At 40.5% G+C, this 21,206-nt stretch overlaps 1 protein-coding gene across 4 annotated transcripts in view; it reads right to left on the bottom strand.

The window, feature by feature from the left end:
- Positions 1–6,799, bottom strand: part of Micu3 (mitochondrial calcium uptake family member 3) — an 88,277-nt gene extending 81,478 nt beyond the window's left edge. For 2 of the 4 annotated variants that reach the window (XM_052752064.1, XM_052752070.1), the window contains exon 1: positions 6,346–6,798. In XM_052752064.1, coding sequence (XP_052608024.1) covers positions 6,346–6,723 — 378 coding nt within the window. In that variant the 5' untranslated portion in view covers positions 6,724–6,798. Of the gene's footprint in view, positions 1–6,345 lie in introns of all 4 variants that reach the window. The other 2 variants (XM_052752068.1, XM_052752069.1) reach the window with 2 other exon arrangements.
- Between the last annotated feature and the right edge of the window lie 14,407 nt (positions 6,800–21,206).

Genomic DNA, 21,206 nt, shown 5'->3' with positions numbered 1-21,206 from the left:
TAGTTTCTACTAACTATCTAAAAAGCACCTTTCTTTTGTTCTATAACAACAAACATTTCATGAAGTTTCATTAATGAAACTACTACCATGTTAGAATGTGGTATGTGAGAAAGCTTAAATCTGTTCCCCTAGAGTACATCTACTCATTCGGCTCCTGAAACATATCTTATTTCCTTTGAGGTGAGGGTTGTTTTACATCCACTGGTAGCTTTCTGTGATAGCCTTCGCTGTTACTGCTCCCTTTCCTTAAGTATCATCCTCCACTGGCTTTCATGACCCTCTTGCTTTCCTTTCCACAGGTCTGGACCTTTCTTCTCATATCTGCACTGCTCTGCTGGTCAGTTCTTTAAGTCACTGATGCTCACAGGGCTTTCCCCTTAAGCTGCTTTGCTGTTCACATATTGTAAACCATACCATCTAGTCTTACAATTTTTAATACTTGATGATTCCCAACTTTATGTCTATCACACATCAGCTCTCATGAGAGTCTGACCTATGTATCAAACTGGAAAGTTTTCCTTCATCATTACCCTCATCCCACTCTTTAATAATTTTTTAAAATTTTATTTTATTGATGGTGGACTGGGGTTTGAACTCAGGGCTTCCTAGGTGCTAGGCAAGTAACTCCTATTACCCACCAGCCCTCATTTCCCACTCTAATAATTCCTACTCATTTTTCAAGTCTCATTTTAATGTTAATTATTCCAGGAAGACACAGTTTTAAGGTGTGGAATCTAAAGTATATTTCTTTCCTGTGTGAGTCCATGGTGCATTCTGTTTTTCCCATCACATCATTTTATTGTGGTACATTATAGTCATTCTGTAGTCTCACTAAATTATAAACTGAAAACATATATGAATTTTATTTTATTTACCACTCAATTCCTAGTACCATTTAAATTTTAAAATTTTATTTAATTATTTTTGAGAAAGGGTCTTGCTATGCAGCTCAAGCTGAGCTCAAAGTCATTATGCTGCTCAGGCTGGCTTCAAACTCATGATCTTCCTGCCTCTGCCTTACAAGAGCTGAGGTGACAGATGTATACCACTATATTTGTCCCCAATAAATATTCTATGAATAAAGTATTTAAATGAACAATGGACAGATTGATATATTTATTGTACTTCCAAAAAGAACATGAAACAGAAATTTTGGTACCATATCCATGAAATAAAAAAAATGCTTGGTACAATAGTTTAAAAAAATATTAATCACTTTGGGCTGGAGGTACAAATCACTAATAGAGGATATAATTTGCCTGCTCAAGGTCCTGGGTTCAATCTCCAATATCATCACAATAAATTCAAAAACACTTATTTACACAGACTTATGTCCACTACCATAAATGATCGCTCTATAAAGTGCACTACCCTTTAGGATATCAAAGACAATTAACACGTTGTGTATTTAAAAGAGAAAAAAAAAACAGAAAGTGAGGGACTGTCATGGTTTCAGTCTGAAATGTAACCCCCACATGCTTCTGTTTTTGAAGGCTTCTTTCTCAGTTAATGGTGCTCTTTAAGGAACCCTCAGAACCGTTATGAGGTGAGGTCTGGTGTGTATTTGGGGGTGTCACTGAGGTGAGCCTATGAAGGTTTCCACCTGGCTGTTTTGTGGTCCACCATGATGTCAACTGTTTTCACATGTTTTTAAACGGTGTACTGGGCTGCTCTGCATGCCTTCTCTGCCATGAGATGTTGAAAACTTTCAAAAGTTTCAGCCATAATAAATCTTTGCTAACTTAAGTTTATTTTATGTCAGATTATATGATCAAAGTGATGCAGAAGTAACTAATTAGGGATGAAAGGAGCCACTTGCTGACAGAATTACTGAATTGATAGCTATTATGAGCCAGGTGGTCAGCGGTCTCAATACATAATTTTACATGTGCAACATCTCAAAGTAAGAAAAACATAAAAGCATTTGATTAAACACTAATGCTGAAAAACTAAGGAAGTATACAAAGAAAATTACTTTATCATATGCTTAGAGTGATGAAATAAATGCACACATTTTGTACCTGCTGTTGCAAGAACCTGTAATTATTCTGTTCACACCTGATCATAATATTGTAACTTAAGTTTCTAGTCATTAGCCCTCACAGATACATTGTATGACATGTGATTTGTCTGCTCAGGGGCCTGGATTCAATTTCTAGCATCAGCAAAATAACACAGCATACTATGAACAACAGCCACTGTCAACTTTCATGGTGTGATATGCAGTGGGTTTTAATTTTCATTAATATTCATATGCAAAACAGCTCCCCAAAATAAAGGCTCACAAAAGTTAGAAGTGACCCTGAACACTAAAATGGCTCTTCATCGAAAATTAGAGTAAAATGTCCAGATATAGTCTGGTGGTTTGAAAGAAAATGGTCCCCAAAGACAGTGGCACTCTTAGGTGGTATGGCCTTATTGGAGATATGTTGTTAGAGGAACTGTGTCACTGTGGAGGCAGGTTTTGAGGTCTCATATAAGCTCAAGCTACACCTAGTGAGACAGTCCACTTCCTCCTGCCTGCACAATGTAGGACTCTCAGCTACTTCTCCAGCACCATGTCTGCCTGCACACCACCATGTCCCACTATAATAATAATGGACTGAACCTCTGAACTGTAGCGAGCCACCCCCATTAAATGTTTTTCTTTATAACAGTTACTGTGGTCATGGTGTCTCTTCACAGCAATAGAAACCCTAAGACACATAGTTCTAAGTCTTACCAAAACAATGTTACCTCTCATAAATTATGCCTCAATGAAAAGAAAAGCTCCAAAATAAAAATACAGCTCTGAAGATGAGATCCTATGACAGGAAACACCTTAGAAAATAATGTGAACACAGATTCAAAACATTGAGATACTTTTTTGTAAGACTATCCAGGGTTATAACCTAGTCTACCATTTCATATTCATCACCAATTACTCCATTTTATTTTTAAACTATTCCTTTGAAGAGCACTACATTTGGAGGTGAGGGTCTATAAGAATGACAACAGGTCAAATACTAGCTGTCTCTCATCTACTGGCAAGACCTGATTTACACATCAGCCTGAAAACACATGGTGCTTTCCAGTGCTGGTGCTGGTTGTTAGGTAAAGAGGGAAAAGTGATCTGAATTTTCCAAAGAAGTGATTTAGCATGCTGTAACTCAACTCAAGTTAGACACTGGACATTGTTTCTTCTTGAAATGTTTGCCTTAGCTTAATAAATTAAAAGTAAAAGAAAAAAAGGAAAAGTTGGTAAATTAGCTCAACTTAATCTTTCTACAAAGCATGTGTATGTGTTACTTTTCTGTTGCTACGATAGGATACTCTGAAAACAGCAACTTAGAGGAGAAAGGGGGTTAACTGGGCTTTAGGTTCCAGAGAGGTTACAGTCCATCACTGTAGGGAAGGCATGTAGCAGAAGCACCAGGCTAGTCTGGCAAGAAGAAGGGGAATCACACTTCATTTCCTCACAGAAAGTAGAGGGAGAACAGGAAGTAGGGCCAGGTTATAAAACTCAAAGCCTTCCAACAGACACACTTCCTCCAGCAAGGCTCTACCTTCCATAGATTCTATAACCTTCCCAAATAAATAATGCTTCCAGCTGGGGACCAATCATCCAAACAAATGAGGGTACTGAGGATATTTCACAATCAAACTGTAATAATATATATATATATATATGTGTGTATATATATATAAAATCAAAATAGCATATGACACATAAATACATAAATGCAACAAAGTGTAGGGTTAATATAATTGTTTTAATGACTCCAATTGTTCTCTGTAACCTTTAGGTAGACATTTCTTTAAAATTATTAAAGATAAATTATATAGTCAGTCTCTACGAGGGTAGCTACATTTGTCTTAAGACAGCCCAGCCATAAGGTGGTTAATATTGGTTGTCAACTTGACACCTAGGAGACAAACTCTAAGCATATATATTAGGGAGTTTCTAGACTGGATAATTGGTACTGGAAAAAAATACCCACCCCAACTGTGGATGACACTATTCTGGCACTGGACTGAATAAAAATCAAACAGTGAGCTGAGCATGAGCCTTCACCTCTCCCCACTTCCTGGCTGTGGCTGCAATGTGACCAGCTGCCTCACACTTGTGTTGCCAAGACTCCTCCACCATGAAGGACTGCTCCCTGACACTGTGAGCCAAGATAAGACTGTTTCCTTCAGTTGCTTCTGTCAGTAGCCCATCACAGCAATTAAGATGTAACTAATACAAAACCCCAAATCTAGATGGATTTAGAAGAATAAATATTTCCTCCTTCAGGTTGTATGCCAAACCTAGAATTCTAAAAGTGAATGTATCTTTGGAGTCCTGCTGAAGTCTGGTTATAATTCTCTGTGGATGCTTTTTCTTTTTTAAATTTAAATTAGCATTAGAATTAAATTAGGATGGCAGGCTTAAATTTAGACCCACAGCAGTTCCAGAAGAGAAAAAGAACAGAAATAGTATAAGAAACATTACAAGAAACTTTTAAACATGAATTTCCATAATGAAAAGCCTTTAAATACCTAGCACAAGCAATGAAAAAAATGTTCAGGCCAAAGCTCATTATGGTGAAAATTCCAATATTTAGATAATAAAAAGATTGTAAAATGTTTTACAGAAGGAAAAATTATCACATGCAAAAGGTATGACAGCTATAATACTGATTCAGAGACTCTGGGAAGGATAAGATACAGGACTTTAGTATCATTTTACTTGTAAAACAACACACAGAAAATTGTGTACAGATGAAGCAATAATAATGTAAGTAAATAAATATAGAAAATAAAAGAGCTGAGGAGATTATTCAGTGGTAGAGCACTTGTGTAGCATGCATGATGCCCTGCACTTGATCATTAGTAACTTAAAAACAAACAAAAACTACGAAATATGAATAAAGGCAAAATAAATTCACTGACTGCTTACTACACACCAGGTGTTCCATTCTGTTCCAAATATATTAACTTCTATAATTCCCATAGCACCCTTTGAGCCTGTTGGGAACAGGCATTGAGACATACATATTTAATCTATAATGGCACAACTAGTAAGTGTCCAAGTCAGATGTCATGTAACTCTGTGATTAAGTTTCTCAAATCTAAAATAAAGTCAATTTTTAAAAAGGAAAGAAAACACTATTTGTATGTTCCCTGACTTGTTAATGTTTCCAGATCAACTACAGTTAATTAATGTTCTTACATGGTCAATCAAGACACAAATGTCATGCTATTATCCTAAGCCACAAAACAGAACATGTGTTATGTGGGGATTGATGAGTTTGCCAATACTTTATTTTTTTGTACTTATGACATAGCACTAAATGAAGGTACAGAGTGTAGATTCCCTAACCTAAATGCACAGCCAACCTTTACCCAAAACATACAGAAAAAGCTGTGTACTTGTATCTATTCACCACTGTATACTTACTTACACACAGCATAAACAATATAAAAATTTAATAAGGTTAAAAAGAGCACAGCTGCCATTCTCTTAAATTATTTTCACCTAATCTAGTCTTCCATTCTTCTAGTCTTGGAGTGGAAATATTCTCTAGACCAACTTTCTAAGCCATTTGCATGACAATTAAATACAGAGCTGTGACAAAAACACCACACCCCTTACTCTTGCCTTACTGTATCCCACAAACTACATTACAGCGCAACATCTTCATGTGATGCTTCTGCAGGAGTTGGCTTCATTCATAGTATACCATCTTTCCTATCCTATCTTCTGGTTTGTTTTATCTACTACTTCAGGGATTCTGGTTTCAATGGAAGAGAGAAATGTACTACTTTTAAATAATTTTTCTCTTTCTTTTCCAGTTTGGCACCATATTCCTTGGGGGTTTCCATACACTAAGGCGGCAGATTTTGATCTGAAGACACCTTCAAAACTCATCCTGCACTTGGTTCTCCTATCGTTTTCTCTTGCCGGGCCCAGCCGTCTTGTTCTCTTGCTCATGCGGCCCTCCATCGCTTCTTCGTGTTTATGCCGGCCGAGTCCTTTATTTGGGGCACTTGTGTGCGGTCGGGGGTGTTCTGGTTTGCATTTGGTTGCTCCACGGTCGCTGCAGCAACCTTTCTGGTCCTGATGCATCAGGGACAGCATCATCCCCATCTTCCCAGCATCCATGGGAACAAGGACCCCGGGGCGGGCGTTGATGTGTGTCGCCTTACCGGAGGTTGCCCGCTCGCTGTCACAGAGTTCACAGGGCCCCCACCACCTCCAAGGTCAAATGCCACGGTGACACCCCACCCCACAAGCCCTCCCTGCGCAGGTGGGACACCTGGCAGCCCAACCCGCCCTCGGGCGGCGTCACCTGCTAGGCACGCGCACGCGCTGTCACTTACGGTCTCCTTCGCAGCAGCCACCGGGATGGGCAGCAGCCCCCTGGCCCGGGGCGGATCCTCAGGTTCTGGGGCCGCTAACTCCGAGGGGTCTGCTCTGGGGGGGTCCCCATACAGCTGGTAGCACACGAGGCCGACCAGCCCCCCGCCCGCCGCCGCCGCGATGCTCAGCTCCCCCCAGCGCCGCCGCCGCCGCCGCCGCCACGCCGCCTCAGCCACGGCCCCCTCGTCGGCGTCGTCCTCCCGGCAGGAGAAAGGCCGGCCCGACAGGCCCGGAGCCGTCCCCGCAGGCCGCCCCCACGGCGACAGGAAGGGCTGCTGGGGGGCGAGAGTCGGCGGCAGCCGAGGAGGCGGCCACAGGAGCCTCCGGAGCGCAGCCATAGCGGGGAGCTGCGGCCGGAGCTGAGGGGAGGGGGAGCGGGAGCGGGAGCGGGAGCGGGAGGGGCGGTGCTGAAACCTCGCGAGAAGTCGGTGCGGTGCCCAGCCCGTGGTGCGGCCCGGCGACCGCAGCCGCCGCCGCCGCCGCCGTCGTCCGGGCGGCTTTCCCCGGGGGCGGGCAGCCTTGGGGAGATCCGCGCACGGCGGGGGAGAGCTACGGAGCCGCAGAAAGGCCGGGCTGTTCCCCGCCGTGCTACCCCAGCTTTAACCACGCCGTCGTCGGAGATAACGGTCCCCCCGCAGCCGGCCGCACCCGCTCCGGGAACCCGACAGCAGCGGGGAACCGCTCCTCGGCGGAACTCCCGGAGCGGAGGCTGCGGGGCGAGCCGGCGCCCCTCCCAGAGACGCCCCGGCTCGGCTCCCTCCTAACCGCGCCCCCTCGTCCTCTGACACCCCTGGAATGAACTTCTGGATGGAGCTGCACGTGCACCGCGTCAACGAAACAAAATGAGGAAGGTGCAGACGTGTGCTTCAAGACGTCAAGACCGCCGTTCTGAATTTAAAATAGGTTTTTTTTTCGACTACATGATGATGGTTTCTGAACTTTGGGCAACGACAGGCTAATGAGTTATAGTTAGCGTTCTTATGTTTCAGAAATGCTAGTATACCTAATACTACTCAGTTCAATAAAACTGTCGAGTATCTGAAATTTTGAAAGGATTTTCAAAATTCTCAAGACTCAGTTTTGTCCCTTTTTTGGGGTGGGGGGATGAGTTTGTTGGGATAACTGTAACTGACAAGTGTACTTTATTTTTGTGCACGTTATACTTTTTTGGGTGTGCACATTGTCAGTGTCAACTTTATAACCGAGTTGTGTTTGCTCTGCTCTTCATGTAGAATGGTGTCAGGAAACCTTAAAATGTTTCAGATCTAGGATAGACAATAAAGTCCAATAGTTTCAATTAGTCGGTTGTGATTTTTGCTAAAAACTAAGGACTCAGGGGCAACCAAAATGTGGTTTTCTGGTCTACATCCTGCTATTTCTGTTCCTCACTCCTTACCTGCAAGTAATCTATCACATATGCTGCGATACACTTTGCTTTAATGTGGGTTCATAGAATTTTACTTCCTTAAAGCTACTAAAAATGGTAAAAAGAAATGTCTGTGACATATAAGGGCAATATCTATTTTAGGATATTGTGTTTTTCCACTTAAGCCTGTTAATACCACCGGGAAGACTTGGGGCGGCTCCTTACTTTTCCAGGATTTTTTTTCCCCTCAATTTTTGTGTCTCTGAATTCTGGCGTTTTTAGATTTCCCAAAGCACTTACTTCCCAAAGGTGTTTCTGTAGACATATACATAGCGTTGTGCATAGCATACTTCCTCTAAATTTGTCTTCTTTGAACTGAACGCAATTTCCTGATTTTTTTTGTAATTTTCCAACATGAACTTTACTAGACATCTTGAACAGACTAAATTTTTATTCATGGTGTGTTAAAAGCTAAGAAGCTATGAAGAGAAATGGAAAAGAAATATATACTGTCCTTACAAATGAGAAAAACAATGAATTAGCTAAGATGATGCTATTTGTATGACCTGTGCCCATAGTTATCTGTTTTCTCCAGTTTTAATAAATGTTTAGGCCATGTTTTCTCCAAGTATTTTCTCTGGGGAGAAGCCAAACTCTGTTGTAAGAGTTACAGGGTATACTCAATGTGAGATAAAAATGTCTCATTGTGCACAGAAGTTGTCCAACTTCCCACACTTTCTTTATTTGAAACCCAAACTCTGTTAAGAATAATCATTGTTTTCTTCCCGTGTTATATACTCTGTAACAGCAGCTGCAACAAAATAGCCAAATTGCTATGCTCTCTGGATATTGTTCCAAGTTTGCTTCCCAGGGCAAAAGTGAAAAGAAAATGTGGTATTAGGAATTTGGGACTTTTTGAAGTTTCAGATACTATGCTTGCATAAATATAGATTGGGCCCAATTTTTCTCCTCTTTTGGGTCAATTCTAAAGGGAAGCAGTGATGATCCCTCCACCCCCACAAAGCCCATGCTGCACAGTGAGAACTCAAAATTTCAAAGAAATAGTCACTTGCATTTATTCGCGATGGTCTAAGTGAACAAGACTGTTCTGAAAAAAAAATAATGAAAATGAAAGGATTAAGCCAGAAATGATTCTTAAGGACCGTGTGTATCTTAGACAAGTAGTAATTACAGGCTAGAGATCTGGAGTCTAGTCCTGACAACAATTGCAGTGTCTTGGAGGCCACACTTTCATACCAAATAGTGGGGCTAAATAGATGGTTCACCTTATGAATTCATTACATATCATTTCATTTTCTATATATGTATACACATGCATTTTATAGCATTTTTTTCAGTTCTAGGGCACATAGTATCTCTTACATGTTATCTCCTGAAATCTGCAATTGTCCTTTTTGCTTTGTCTTTTTTCAACTTAAAAATTACATCTGCTATGCTGGGTGGTGGTGTTGCATGCCTTTAATCCTAGTACTTGGGAAGCAGAGGCAGGTGGATCTCTGAGTTCTAGGCCAGCCTGGTCTACAGAGTGAGTTCCAGGACAGCCAGTGCTACACTGAGAAACCCCATGTCTTAGTTAGGGTTTCTATTGCTATGAACAGACAACATGACCATGGCAACTTTTATAAAGGAAAACATTTAACTGGGTGATTTACAGTTAAGAGATTCAGTCCATTATTATCATGGTGGGACATGATGTTAGAGAAGGAGCTGAGAATTCTACATCTTGATCAGCAGGAAGTGAACTAAGACACTGAGTGTGGCTTGAGCATATATAAGAAATCAAAGCCTGCCTCCACAGTGGCACACTTCCTCCAACATGGTCATGCCTACTCTAACAAAGCCACACTTCCTCATAGTGCCACTCCCTATGAGTTTATGGGGGCCAATTACATTCAAATTACCACTCCCTGGCCCCATAAGCTTGTAACAATATCATATGCAAAATACATCTAGTCCGACTTCAAACATCCCTATTGTCCATCACAGTCTCAATACTGTTTTAAAGTTCAAAGTCTCTTCTGAGATTCATGTAATCTCTTAACTGTAATCCCCTATTAAATCAAAATAAAAAACAGATCACTAATTTCCAACATATAATGGCACAGAATATACATTACCATTCCAAATCACATGGAAGGGAGCATAGTGAGGAAATACTGGACCAAAGCAAGACTGGAAACCAGCTGGGCAAACTCTAAACTCTGCATCTCCATGTCTGATGTCAAACACTCTTCAGATCTGCAACTCTGTTCAGCTTTGTTGACTGCAACACACTTTCTCTTGGACTGTTAGCAGCTCTCCTCAGCAGGTATCCCATGACGGGCATCTCTAATATCTTGGGTTCTCCAGAGCAATCCAGGCTTCAACTTCTCAGCTTCACACAATGGCCTCTCTACTAGACCTCCACTCAGGGACACCCCTGACACATGCCTGGCCTCAGCAGCTTTATTCCATAACTCTTCTTCTATCCTTAATTCTAAAGCCAGAACCATGTGGCCAAAGCTGCCAAGTCCTGCTGCTTACTTGAGCTGGAACATGGCCCCCTCATTCTATTACATCTTCACAGCTTCCTGTTCTTCACTGCTTAAGCCTGGTTGTCCTGAAACTTGCTCTGTGGACCAGGCTGGCCTCAAACTCAGAGATCTGCCATCCTCTGCCTTCCCAGTACTGGAATTAAATGTATGCACCACCACACCAGGCTCTGAATTTTCCTTTAGTTCCTTTACACAAGTTAGAAATTTAGCTGAGTGGAATCTTACCCTGAGGTCACCACTCCCTTTATTCCATTTCTCAATCTGTTTATCTCCTTGAACACAGGCTTAGCTCCATTCTACTTCCTGGTGCTCCTTTTCTTCTCAAATTGGACATTTTGTGTTTTTCCTTGCTCATCTTGTGTTTTTTCATTATAAATGTTCCTTAGAGTTAACACTAGTAACCACACACCAGAGTCTATACTACACTGTTTTGAGATTTCCTCTGGCAACAGAAGTAATCCAAAACTGTTCACTTTAGCCTCAGGCAGACTCATTGGACAAAGGCAAAAAGCAGCCACATTTTCCACCAAAATATCACATGACTGGTCTCTAGGCAACATATTAAAATTCATCTCTGAAACCTCTTGAGCCAGGCTCCATAGTTCATCAAATCACATTCTGCACCACTGTCTTCTGTGCTTCTACTAGTGTGGTCCATTAAGCAGCACTTAAAAGGATTCAACTGCTTTTCTAATCCACAATCCCAAGGTCCATAGTCCTTCAAACAATAGCATGGTCAGGCCTATCACAGCAATACCCCAGTCTCTGGTACCAACTTTTAGTTAGGTTTTCTATTGCTGTGAAGAGACACCATGACCATGGCAACTTTCATAAAGGAAAACATTTAATTGGATGGCTTACAGTTCAGAGGTTCAGCCCATTATCATCATGGTGGGACATGGCAGCATGCAGGCAGACATGGTGCTAGAGAAGGAGCTGAGAGTCCTACACCTTGATCCACAGGCAGCAGAAGGAGACTGTCACACTGGGCATGGCTTGAGCATGGCAGACCTCAACACCTATTTCTACAGTGACACACTTCCTCTAACAAGGCCACACCTACTCCAACAAGGTCACACCTCCTAATAGTGCCACTCCCTATGAGCTTATGGGGGCCAATTACATTCATACATCCTGTCCTGAAAAATAAAAAAAAAAGGAGTTGCAACCGGGCGGTGGTGGCGCACGCCTTTAATCCCAGCACTCGGGAGGCAGAGCCAGGCGGATCTCTGTGAGTTCGAGGCCAGCCTGGACTACCAAGTGAGTTCCAGGAAAGGCGCAAAACTACACAGAGAAATCCTGTCTCGAAAAACCAAAAAAAAAAAAAAAAAAAAAAAAGGAGTTGCATCTTCTGACCTAATTATGTTAGCCGTTTGATACTTGACATCTTGCAAATAAGTAACTTTTATTTTTAAAGTGTGAAATTTAAGTATGCTTGTCCAAAACAGCTCAAAGAAACTCCTGTAGAAGCTTACCATTTGTCTTAGTTTATGCACTTGAACTCCTGAAGCCTGACTAGCTGGAAGAGAAGCACATGCTCTGCATTTGTGCATGCTTCCCCTCACCCTCAGGTCCACTCAGCCCTGACTACAGCAGGACTGTAATAATCTCAGTCTTCTCTTTCAGGAAGCCGTACTAATCATCATCCCCCAGTCTTGGAGGCTGTGCTACTTAGAGGCAGTTTGGACTCTGGGTGATTACAACCCTCTCTTGCTCTTTTGTCCTGAGAGCTAGCCACCAGGACCCGGAGCTCAATTCCTAATGTTTGAGATTGTGGGCAGGAAGTTACCCGAGGCACTGGGGATCTGCTTTCTACTTTGACTAGCTCCCACCTTCATGGACAATGATCTACACTCAGCCTCTTTCCCTTACTCTTACCTAAGCTGTAGCTGAGCAACGTGGAGTCAGAACATCTGTGGAGCTCGGCTTCTGCCGCATGATAGGACCTCAATAGTGTCAGTTAAAATGAAGGAGTTTTATTATGGTTGTGAAGCAGAGAGGAGAATGTGAGGATACAGAACTAGAGTGGCCTTTTTTTTTTATGTGTGAGACTCCAACAAAATGTCCACATTAAGTAAAATTAGTTTTACTTCCTGAAAAATCAAACTGCACATCTGGTTGGTTCAAATTGGAGGCAGCGATAGTTGTTCTTGATTATCTACGTGACAGGATTTGGAATGATAGGAGATACCCGTGTGTGTGTGTGTGTGTGTGTGTGTGTGTGTGTGTGAGAGAGAGAGAGAGAGAGAGAGAGAGAGAGAGAGAGAGAGACAGACAGACAGACAGACAGACAGACACAGAGAGAGAGACACACACACACAGAGACAGAGACAGAAAGACACAGAGAAAGACTGCGGGTGATTAACTAGGAGAGGGAAGAGATCTGCCCTCAAAGACACCTTATGGAAGGTGACCTAGATACAAAGCTACAAGGAAGTTCTGGAGGAAGTAGTATGTTCCCATCAGTCTTCTGGAGCTTCTTCTTAGTTGAATGTGGCTACCAGCCAATCAGCTGCTGCAGTCTTCCCAATGATTTCAGACTCCAGCCTCTTCAGCCTTCCAATGTGAGCTAAATACCAGCATCTTTCCAGAGAACCTTTAGGCCTTTGGTGTCAGTTTGGAACTACTGAGGCATCCGGCTTTATGGGCTGAGCAGGTACCAGGATTCCCAGCTTCTCGAGCATCCAGACAGCCACTATTGGACTCCCTCGCCCTATTGTGTTAGCCAATCGAGTCATTTCCCCTTTTATAATAGACATTCATTCTGTTGGTTCTGTTTCTCCAGAAACCCATTGCCCAATGTAGAGGCCAAAATGGAAAAGTGAAAGCATCGGAGGCAGAAGGTGGTCATGGAGAAGGCCTAATTCAAGAATGAGATTTTAGTGCTGGGGCTAGCACTTTAAATATTATCTGGCACAATCACATTGGAGTAGAGCCTTGAATTTCAGTTCTTATGATCCCATAAGGAAGTCCAGCATCATCCATGGCAAAGTCACTGGCCTGGCTGGTCACACATCCCTTTTTATTCTCATGTATCTCTCTGTTAGCATTAACCAAATTGTTACTAATGCACATTTATATTCTAACATCAACCATTCTAACACCAAGTCATGTCTAACCATGACCATTCCACCTATTTAGCATTTTTAATGTAATCTTCGAGGTCTTTGCTGTTGGTGCTTTGTTGCTCAACTCCTGTTGGGGTAGTCCTTAAAATTCCTGTCTTTGCCTACCACTTGCTGGTAGGGACTTTTGCATTATTTAGGGAATATTATGGAACAGCATCTCTGACTTGCTACCAGCAAAGCCCCTTGCCCAAAGCAAGTGAGCCCACCTTGTTCTCATACTCCTTCTGTTCATGTGTGTTGTGGTGGTTTGAATGAAAATGGCTCCCATAGGCTCATAGAGAGGTGTGGCCTTGTTGGCGTAGATGTGGCCCTTTTGGAGGAAGTGTGTTACTGGGGGTGTGGGCTTTGAGGTCTAGAATGTTCAATCCAGGCCCAATGTCCCCCTCTCTTCCTGCTGCCTGCCAATCCAGATAAAGAACTCTCAGCTATCTCTGAGCTATCTCTGTGGCACCATGTCTGCCTGTGTGCACTGCCATGCTTCTCACCACGATGATGACTGACTGATCCTCGGAACTGTAAGTGAGCCACCTCAATGAAATGTTTTCCTTTCTAAGAGTGGCCATGGTCATGGTGTCTCTTCACAGCAATAGAACGTTGACTAAGGCAGAAGTGATAGTGATTAAAGCTCCATGCCCATCAGAGGGTATCTTCTGGCAGAAAATAGCTCCCTATTTCCTAGACGCTAGTCATCCATTACACAACCACAATACCAAAGTAGCAACATACATAATGAGCTTCTGAAAACTGTTGGCAGTATTTACTAAGACTCAACACATGCTTGTCCTGTGGCCCATTAATTCCACTCCTAGTTGAAATAACATAAGTGAGGACGTACATTGCCCAAAGACATAAGTATGCATTCAGAGCAGCATCACTTGTAATGGTCAACAGAATATAAGCTACTCATATGTCCCTCAGTGGAAGTGTAGTCATAAAGGGCATAGTTTATTTAAACTACTGTACACTATAAATAAGAAAGAATTCTAAACTGCAATTTGCCTGTAATCGTATTGATTCATTTCACAGGATAAAACTGAGTTTAAGAAGTCAAACACAAAAACTCATTTATGGGTCTGGAGAGATGGCTCAGTGGTGAAGAACTGGCAGCCCTTCCAAAGGATCTGGTTTGAGTCCCGGCACTCATGGGGTAGCTCACAACTCTCTGTAACTCTAGTCACGGGATCCGACACCTGCTTCTGGCCTCTATGGGCACAAGGCACAGATGCAATGCATAGACATCCATGCAAGCAAAGCAGTCACATGCACAAAAACATATTTAAAAATTAAACTTCCTATGTATTTTTTTGTGTGTGTATGTATGTGCACAAGTGCGTGCGAATCATGTGCATGTGGAGGTCAGAGAGCAATTTGCAGGAGTTGATTCTCTCCCTCCATCATATGGGTCCACAAATGCCTTTGCTCTCTCAGCCAGCCCTATCCATTTGTTTATAATGTTAGAACTCAGGATAGTTGATTCCCTAGACAGATAATGCTGATGAGACTAGTTAAGAAAAGAGACTTCCAGAGTTCTGTGAATGTCCTGGGTGAATTGACCCAGGCATCTCCATTCTAAATAACCATAGAGTTATACTCTTAAATTTTTCATGTCCTTTGTACATGTCACTGCATAAAATGTTTATTTTAAATAAAAAACTTTCTTCTTGATGCTCTTACACTTTATCAACTAGAAAATCTTGTAGAGTTACAAGCTATAAATTTAGGAGCATATGGAGCTTAGTGTGAACTAAAACAATAAAATTAATTGAAGAGTTCAAAACTAAAAGGAATTTAGATGATCTTGGCATGGACTACAGAGCTTTAATCAAAGAGTGTTTTGCAAAATGTCTTTTTCAGTGCCTGGAAACTACAAAAGATGGTCACTAGCTAATTTTTTATTCATAAGGAAAGCCAAAAAGAACTTAGAATTGTAAGCAAATACTCAGTGTTTCCCTTTTGTGGGTTGCAGAACTCTCTACTGAAATGTCCATATGGACAGACTCAGTAGGTACCTGGTCTTAAGGCCTAGTGCAACTAGTGTATACTCTTGTCTCTGGCTCTAACCCCGGACTGGCATATGTTAGATGGGAAATTGCTTTAAGGGCAGATATCCAAACAGAAGGACAACCTTCGGAACAGATGGACAGCTCAGCACAAAGAGGGAACCATCAGAGAATCAAAAGTAGCAAGGAGAATTCAGTGTACATACATGGGGAAAATTAGTGGGCCAGCAAACCAGTTTCCTCTTTTGCCAACATCTGTGATTTAGTATTGTTTAATTAGAATTTGGACCAAGTAAAAAATTTCAGGGCAAGCTCAGAATTCACATGAAAAAGTGGATGAATAGGTCTGCTAAGGGTGAGCTATATGAATGAGACTGATCACCACAGTTTCTTCGAGACTCCTCCAAAAATGGTAATGCACACAACAGCAAGAACAAACAGACAAATAAAGAAATGTTTAAATATTTCTGTAATGTTCACATTGTAAAGTCAAAGAATACTGAAAAGAATTTAGGGATAGCTTAATCTAAAATTTTTAACCCTTTATACATTTTTTCCCAAGAGTGTTTAGTGGAAATTGTCAAGAAATCTTATATGGAACCCTGAAATACAAAGTAGATAATGTAAAAAGCCCCTCATTAAGAGGGAGAGGGGTATAAATCCTATCTATATAGTGTCCTTTACAATGTCCAGTCTAGGGGCTTGGGTACTTGGAAAAGCCTTAAAAAACAGTAGCAGACATACTCATTAATTATACTGATGAGGAAACTAAAAGGCTGTTGTAAGCATCGGTTGACTGTGTTTACTCTGGGTTATCTAAATATTGTGTCTAGCACTTAGAAATTTCTTATATTCAATCCATCAGAAATGGAGAGACACATTAAGACACATTGATTTGCAAGGAATGCAATCATAATCCCACTCACTCAATTAAAAGATGTATTTTTAGATGAAATCATGTAGAAGTCAGTGAAAAGATCCTAGAAAGTTCAAGAACATTCAATCTCTGTAAATCTTAGTTCAAATTATAAAGGGAAAGCATTAGCTTAAGCCAGTATGTTAGAAAGTTGGGGAGTAATATAACAAGTTGTTTAAAAAAAGGAGAGATCAACCTCATTTAGATGACCCTATGGCCAGGTGGGTTGGTAAAGGTTTAATGACTAGTTTGGGAATAGAAGAGATGGGGAACTATAGTTTATAGCATTTGCAGGACAGATCAGATATAAAATATTCCTACCATGATGCTCTTAAGCTACCAATATGATATACTTGATTGTAGAGTTGGGAAGAAATGCAGAGTGCTGTATCATCATTCAGATTTTCTATTGTCTATTTACAAAAGAAATGTACAATAAGTGACTGCAAAATAAACAGGAAGGGGTGAGTTTGGGTACTTATTACCTTTGCATTCATATTTAGCTAATGAATGTAAATTATATTAACTTGTAATTTAATCTACCTAATGATAAATTTGCATAATTTAGCATTTGATACCATCTGTGGTATACAACTGGTTAGAAACCTTTTGGAAAATTCAACAACTGACATAAGCACGAGATGGGGTAGATAAGACATTAGTCTAACTCAGGAAGGCCAAGACTGAGGATTTGTACTTAGCTGTAAGTAGCCAAATGAATTTATCCATCTTTAATGAAGAGGAGGATCCCAGTTCTTCTCACTTTCACAAGATTGTTCATTAATTCAGGCCTGCAGACACAACATGGGCACAACATACTACTCACACCAGGTAGAGACTACTATGGCCGGATCGGCTAAAAGCAACATTTTTATTTATGATAGCAGGACATGAGGTCTTGGTGTACATAAACACTAACTGTTAGATTTGATCAAAAATATATTTCAAATTCATTTATCAGTGCTGTAATGCATTTAACCACTGCTTTAAGTTTATTCCACCTAAAAATTTGTATATTATCCACATGAAGGTATTCACACATAAAAGAGAGTAGTATTTGAGTAATTTATGTAATGTGTTTTCTTTTCTGTTAAAATAAATTAATGTGCCTCAGAAACTAGAGATTGATCTAAACACAAAGTTTGAAAGTGCAAGTGTTTCTAAATTCTTTGGCAACTGAAGCATATCAAAACCCATACACTTCAAAAAATGATTGCCAGTTTTTCAAGGTCATCTCAAATCTTGTGCTCAGGACCCTGCAAACGCCAAATGACCACATGAAGGAAAAGGAAGTAGACTTTTTACTTGGTGATAAGACCGTCTAGAAAACCACTAGATGATCGACTCATTGTTCAGGTGTACAGGTCTCCTTGGACAAGTTATTCCAGAATAAGGAGGCCTGTTCCTTCCTCCCTCGAGTGCAATATAAAGAAACCACATTTGACTAGCATCTTGATGTATGTATTTGTTTCAGGGTATATGCTTTGATCAAAACGTATTTCATAGAGACTTATGCTCTGTGAGACCCACAATTAATCATTGTACTCATGGCTACATCTAAATACAGATGTTACACTGACTTACTGGTGAGCTTCAGAAGAATTTGTCATTATTGTGGAAGAACACAATTAAAAATCAACCCACAAAATTCAAGATATTTTCCAAAACTAAGGTGATCTTTCAAACTGGAAATACACCCAATGAAGAATGAAGAGTTGAAAATTGTTTAATAGGACAGTTTGTCCATTTAAGTCTTAAGTAAGTAGAAACTTGCTCAATAAATCTCAAAAGGTGGCACAAATGCTCCCTTGGTCTTATCTCAAGTCTGTTCATTGAAATTAAATTTTCTTCGAATCTTTTTCTGATGACTATGCAGGCTGATATGACATTAAACTAGAAGAGACTACTGCATAGATATGAACCATACCTTTGGGAGAAGCGCCTTTTTCTTTTGTAAAGAATGTTTAATTCATCCTTATTTTTTTCATTGAAATGCAGTTGACATTTATTGAAAGTCTGGAATGCTTGGATGTCAAATGTACTGTTCAAATAGTTTTGGCAAAGACATTTCAAGATAGAAAATGTTTTTCTTACCTTGGGAAGTTTCCTTATGCCCCTCCCAATTAATTCACTATCCTTCATATCTAGAAGTCATCACTGATCTGATCTGATATCTATTGTAAAGTTAATTGTCTTTGCAGACTGTGGTATTTACCTTTTGGGGAGTTTTATATAAATTGATGTTATCATTTTCAAACAATCCGATTGTCTGTCTGCTTTAACTCAGCATGTTATTTAGATTTATCTTTTCATTTATGCCAATAATTCTTTTTGCAGAATAGTATTCTACTTGTTTATGCTATGGTATCATGATCTATTCTCCTGTTGATGGGCATAGTTACTATATTCAGTGTTAGCTCCCACAATCATTTGTATGGGCATATCTTTTTATTTTTCTTGGATTAATGCCTGCATGTAGAACTGCTGAATAATTGCATAAATATCTGTTTAGCCACTTAAGAAACAAAAGCATTTTCCAAAGTGCTGGTGCCATTTTACACTTTCATCAGCCAGTATGAGCATTCTAGTTACTTCATAACTTACATAGAGGTCATAAAGGTAGTTACTGAAATTTAGGTGGCTAATGCCTAGAGGCATTGCTTGAAAAAAAATCACCTGAAAATTAGCTGAGTTTTGAAAGCCAGTATTTATTTAAAACTCATGATTTAAACGTTTATATATAAGTGGGTTGTGTTAAAATAATTTTTTTACACAGATAGCTTTCATAAAGTAACAAATGGGAAATTGTAGATAAACCTGCAGAAATATTATGTATGTTTAGGAGAGCTTCGGAAACTTCATGCTCTTATACGTATAAAACATTTATATGTGGATTTGCTTTGATGAACTGTCAATATTTGAGTCCCATGGTTAGAACCTTCTTCATCTCCCTTAGAGCTCTGACTCTACAGGAAGGAGAATTTAAGTAATTTGAAGAGACAGGTTTGTGAGAATTAGCTTAGAAAGTCAAGTTACTTAACTATATTCTCCTATTAAATATTACTGTGAAATTTGGGTAGGATATCAGAACATTAGGTTGGCTGGCATTAGAGACTATCTAGACAAGGCCTGAGAGGAGACAACTGAAGAGATTCCTACTTTCCAAGAGAAACTCTGTCATCTGGCTTTTGTCTGGTGCCCCTTCTTTCTCTTGCCCTCTCCTCAGGACTCCTGTGTGTTTACATAAAAGCTTCCTCTTCCCCAGTGATGGACTCATGCACCCTCTGCCTAGTTTCAGCAAAGCACCCTAACTCCCTGTCCTGCTACTCCCACCAATACAGAATAGGATTCTTTTTCACTTCTGTGTGTTCAACAGCTAGCCTATAAGCTTCAGGAGGGTTAGATTTCATTTTACGTTTTAACAGGATAGCCATTGTCTATTAATTAGTAAGAACTTATGATTTGAGCAGTTGCAAGTCCTAGGCTCAATCCTCAGAACCTCAAAAGAGGAGACGTGAAAGAAGTTTTAAAAGGTATCTGTGTGGGAGGACCGGGCAAGGGTATCATTGTGGATATGAGGCCAGCCTGGTTTACACAGCAAGTCCAAGGTCAGTCAGGGCTATATTTCAAGACTCTGTCTCAACAAGCCAGCAAACAAACAAAAACCTTATGTGTTTTTTAAAGTAATTTTATAAAATTACTGAGAACCCATGCAAATCTAATGTGCATAGCAGTTCTTTCTTCAGGGCAGTGAAAGTGTGGTTGAATTATTATTCTAGCTTCAGAAAACCAAGTCAACAATCTCCCGGTTGAAAATAAGACTGAGCTGCAAAACAAATTTCAATTGTAACGGCTCCTTAGAAATACTTACAGCTTATAATTGACAGCTTTGAGGAAACAATACTAGATCTGAGTTTGCTGAAGACATAAAAGGCTGCTGTCAAAATTTTTTTTGTGTCTTATTTTATAAAACTCACAGAATGGATTGCTGCTGTGATTCTGTTATTTTGTTGCAGATTCTGATAAACGCAGCCCATGGGTGTTACAGTTCTTAAAGAAATCTTTAGTCATTGTATTTGACGCAGTGGATTCCAAATCCAGCCACTAGCTCCTTGCCATTTCATTTATTTTGACTTAGCTCTCGTCCTTGAACTCATTTCCAGGTTTCACTGCCAGCTAGAACCTTATAGCTTGTTCGCAGGAATAGCTCGAGTCAAATATTCTCAGCGTCAACACTTTCTCAGTGTCCTGACAGCTGTGTAGTATCTGCTGACCTGTATTTTCTTCCCCATCAAGACGACTGACATTTCACAATTTTCTGTGACTTTTTTGTCTTGCCAATCACCTACGCGTTCTAATTTTGCTATTTTTTTTTCTTCTCTCCACATTTGGAAGTCAGAATTACATGCAGAATTTGCCAAGGGTAGGACTAGAAGCTGGGAAACGAAACCTGGCAGCATTCATTCTGGCCTTGAAAGGTCCCCTCTTGGCCTTATCAAGGTCTTGGCATGTGACCACACCGTCCTCTAGTGGCTGACCCAGAAAAGGCCAGCAACCACTTTCCCACAGTAACAGCAAGTGGATGTTCGTCTAGGTGTGGTTATTTTTCCAAGATCAAGGGTCTTTTTCCCCAAATGTACTTGCTTTTTGAGAGTCAAGTTACATTTTTATATCTCTGGATTCTATAATTTAGAATCATTATTAATTGTAAGCAATAGTAAAGTAAATTCAAGAAATTAAAGTAACTACTTGAGGTTTCTAAAAAAGTTCCAATGTGTGTATCAATTAAGCAAAACAATTGATTACTTGCAAAATATGCCAGAGTTCACAGTATATTTTACCAGGCAACTTGTTAC

Source organism: Peromyscus californicus, unplaced genomic scaffold (assembly GCF_007827085.1).
Source record: "Peromyscus californicus insignis strain IS unplaced genomic scaffold, ASM782708v3 Scaffold_23__1_contigs__length_62951481, whole genome shotgun sequence".
NCBI classification, from domain to species: domain Eukaryota; kingdom Metazoa; phylum Chordata; class Mammalia; order Rodentia; family Cricetidae; genus Peromyscus; species Peromyscus californicus.
The sequence above is the reverse complement of the archived record's forward strand: the minus strand, read 5'-3'. Positions and strand labels throughout refer to the sequence as shown.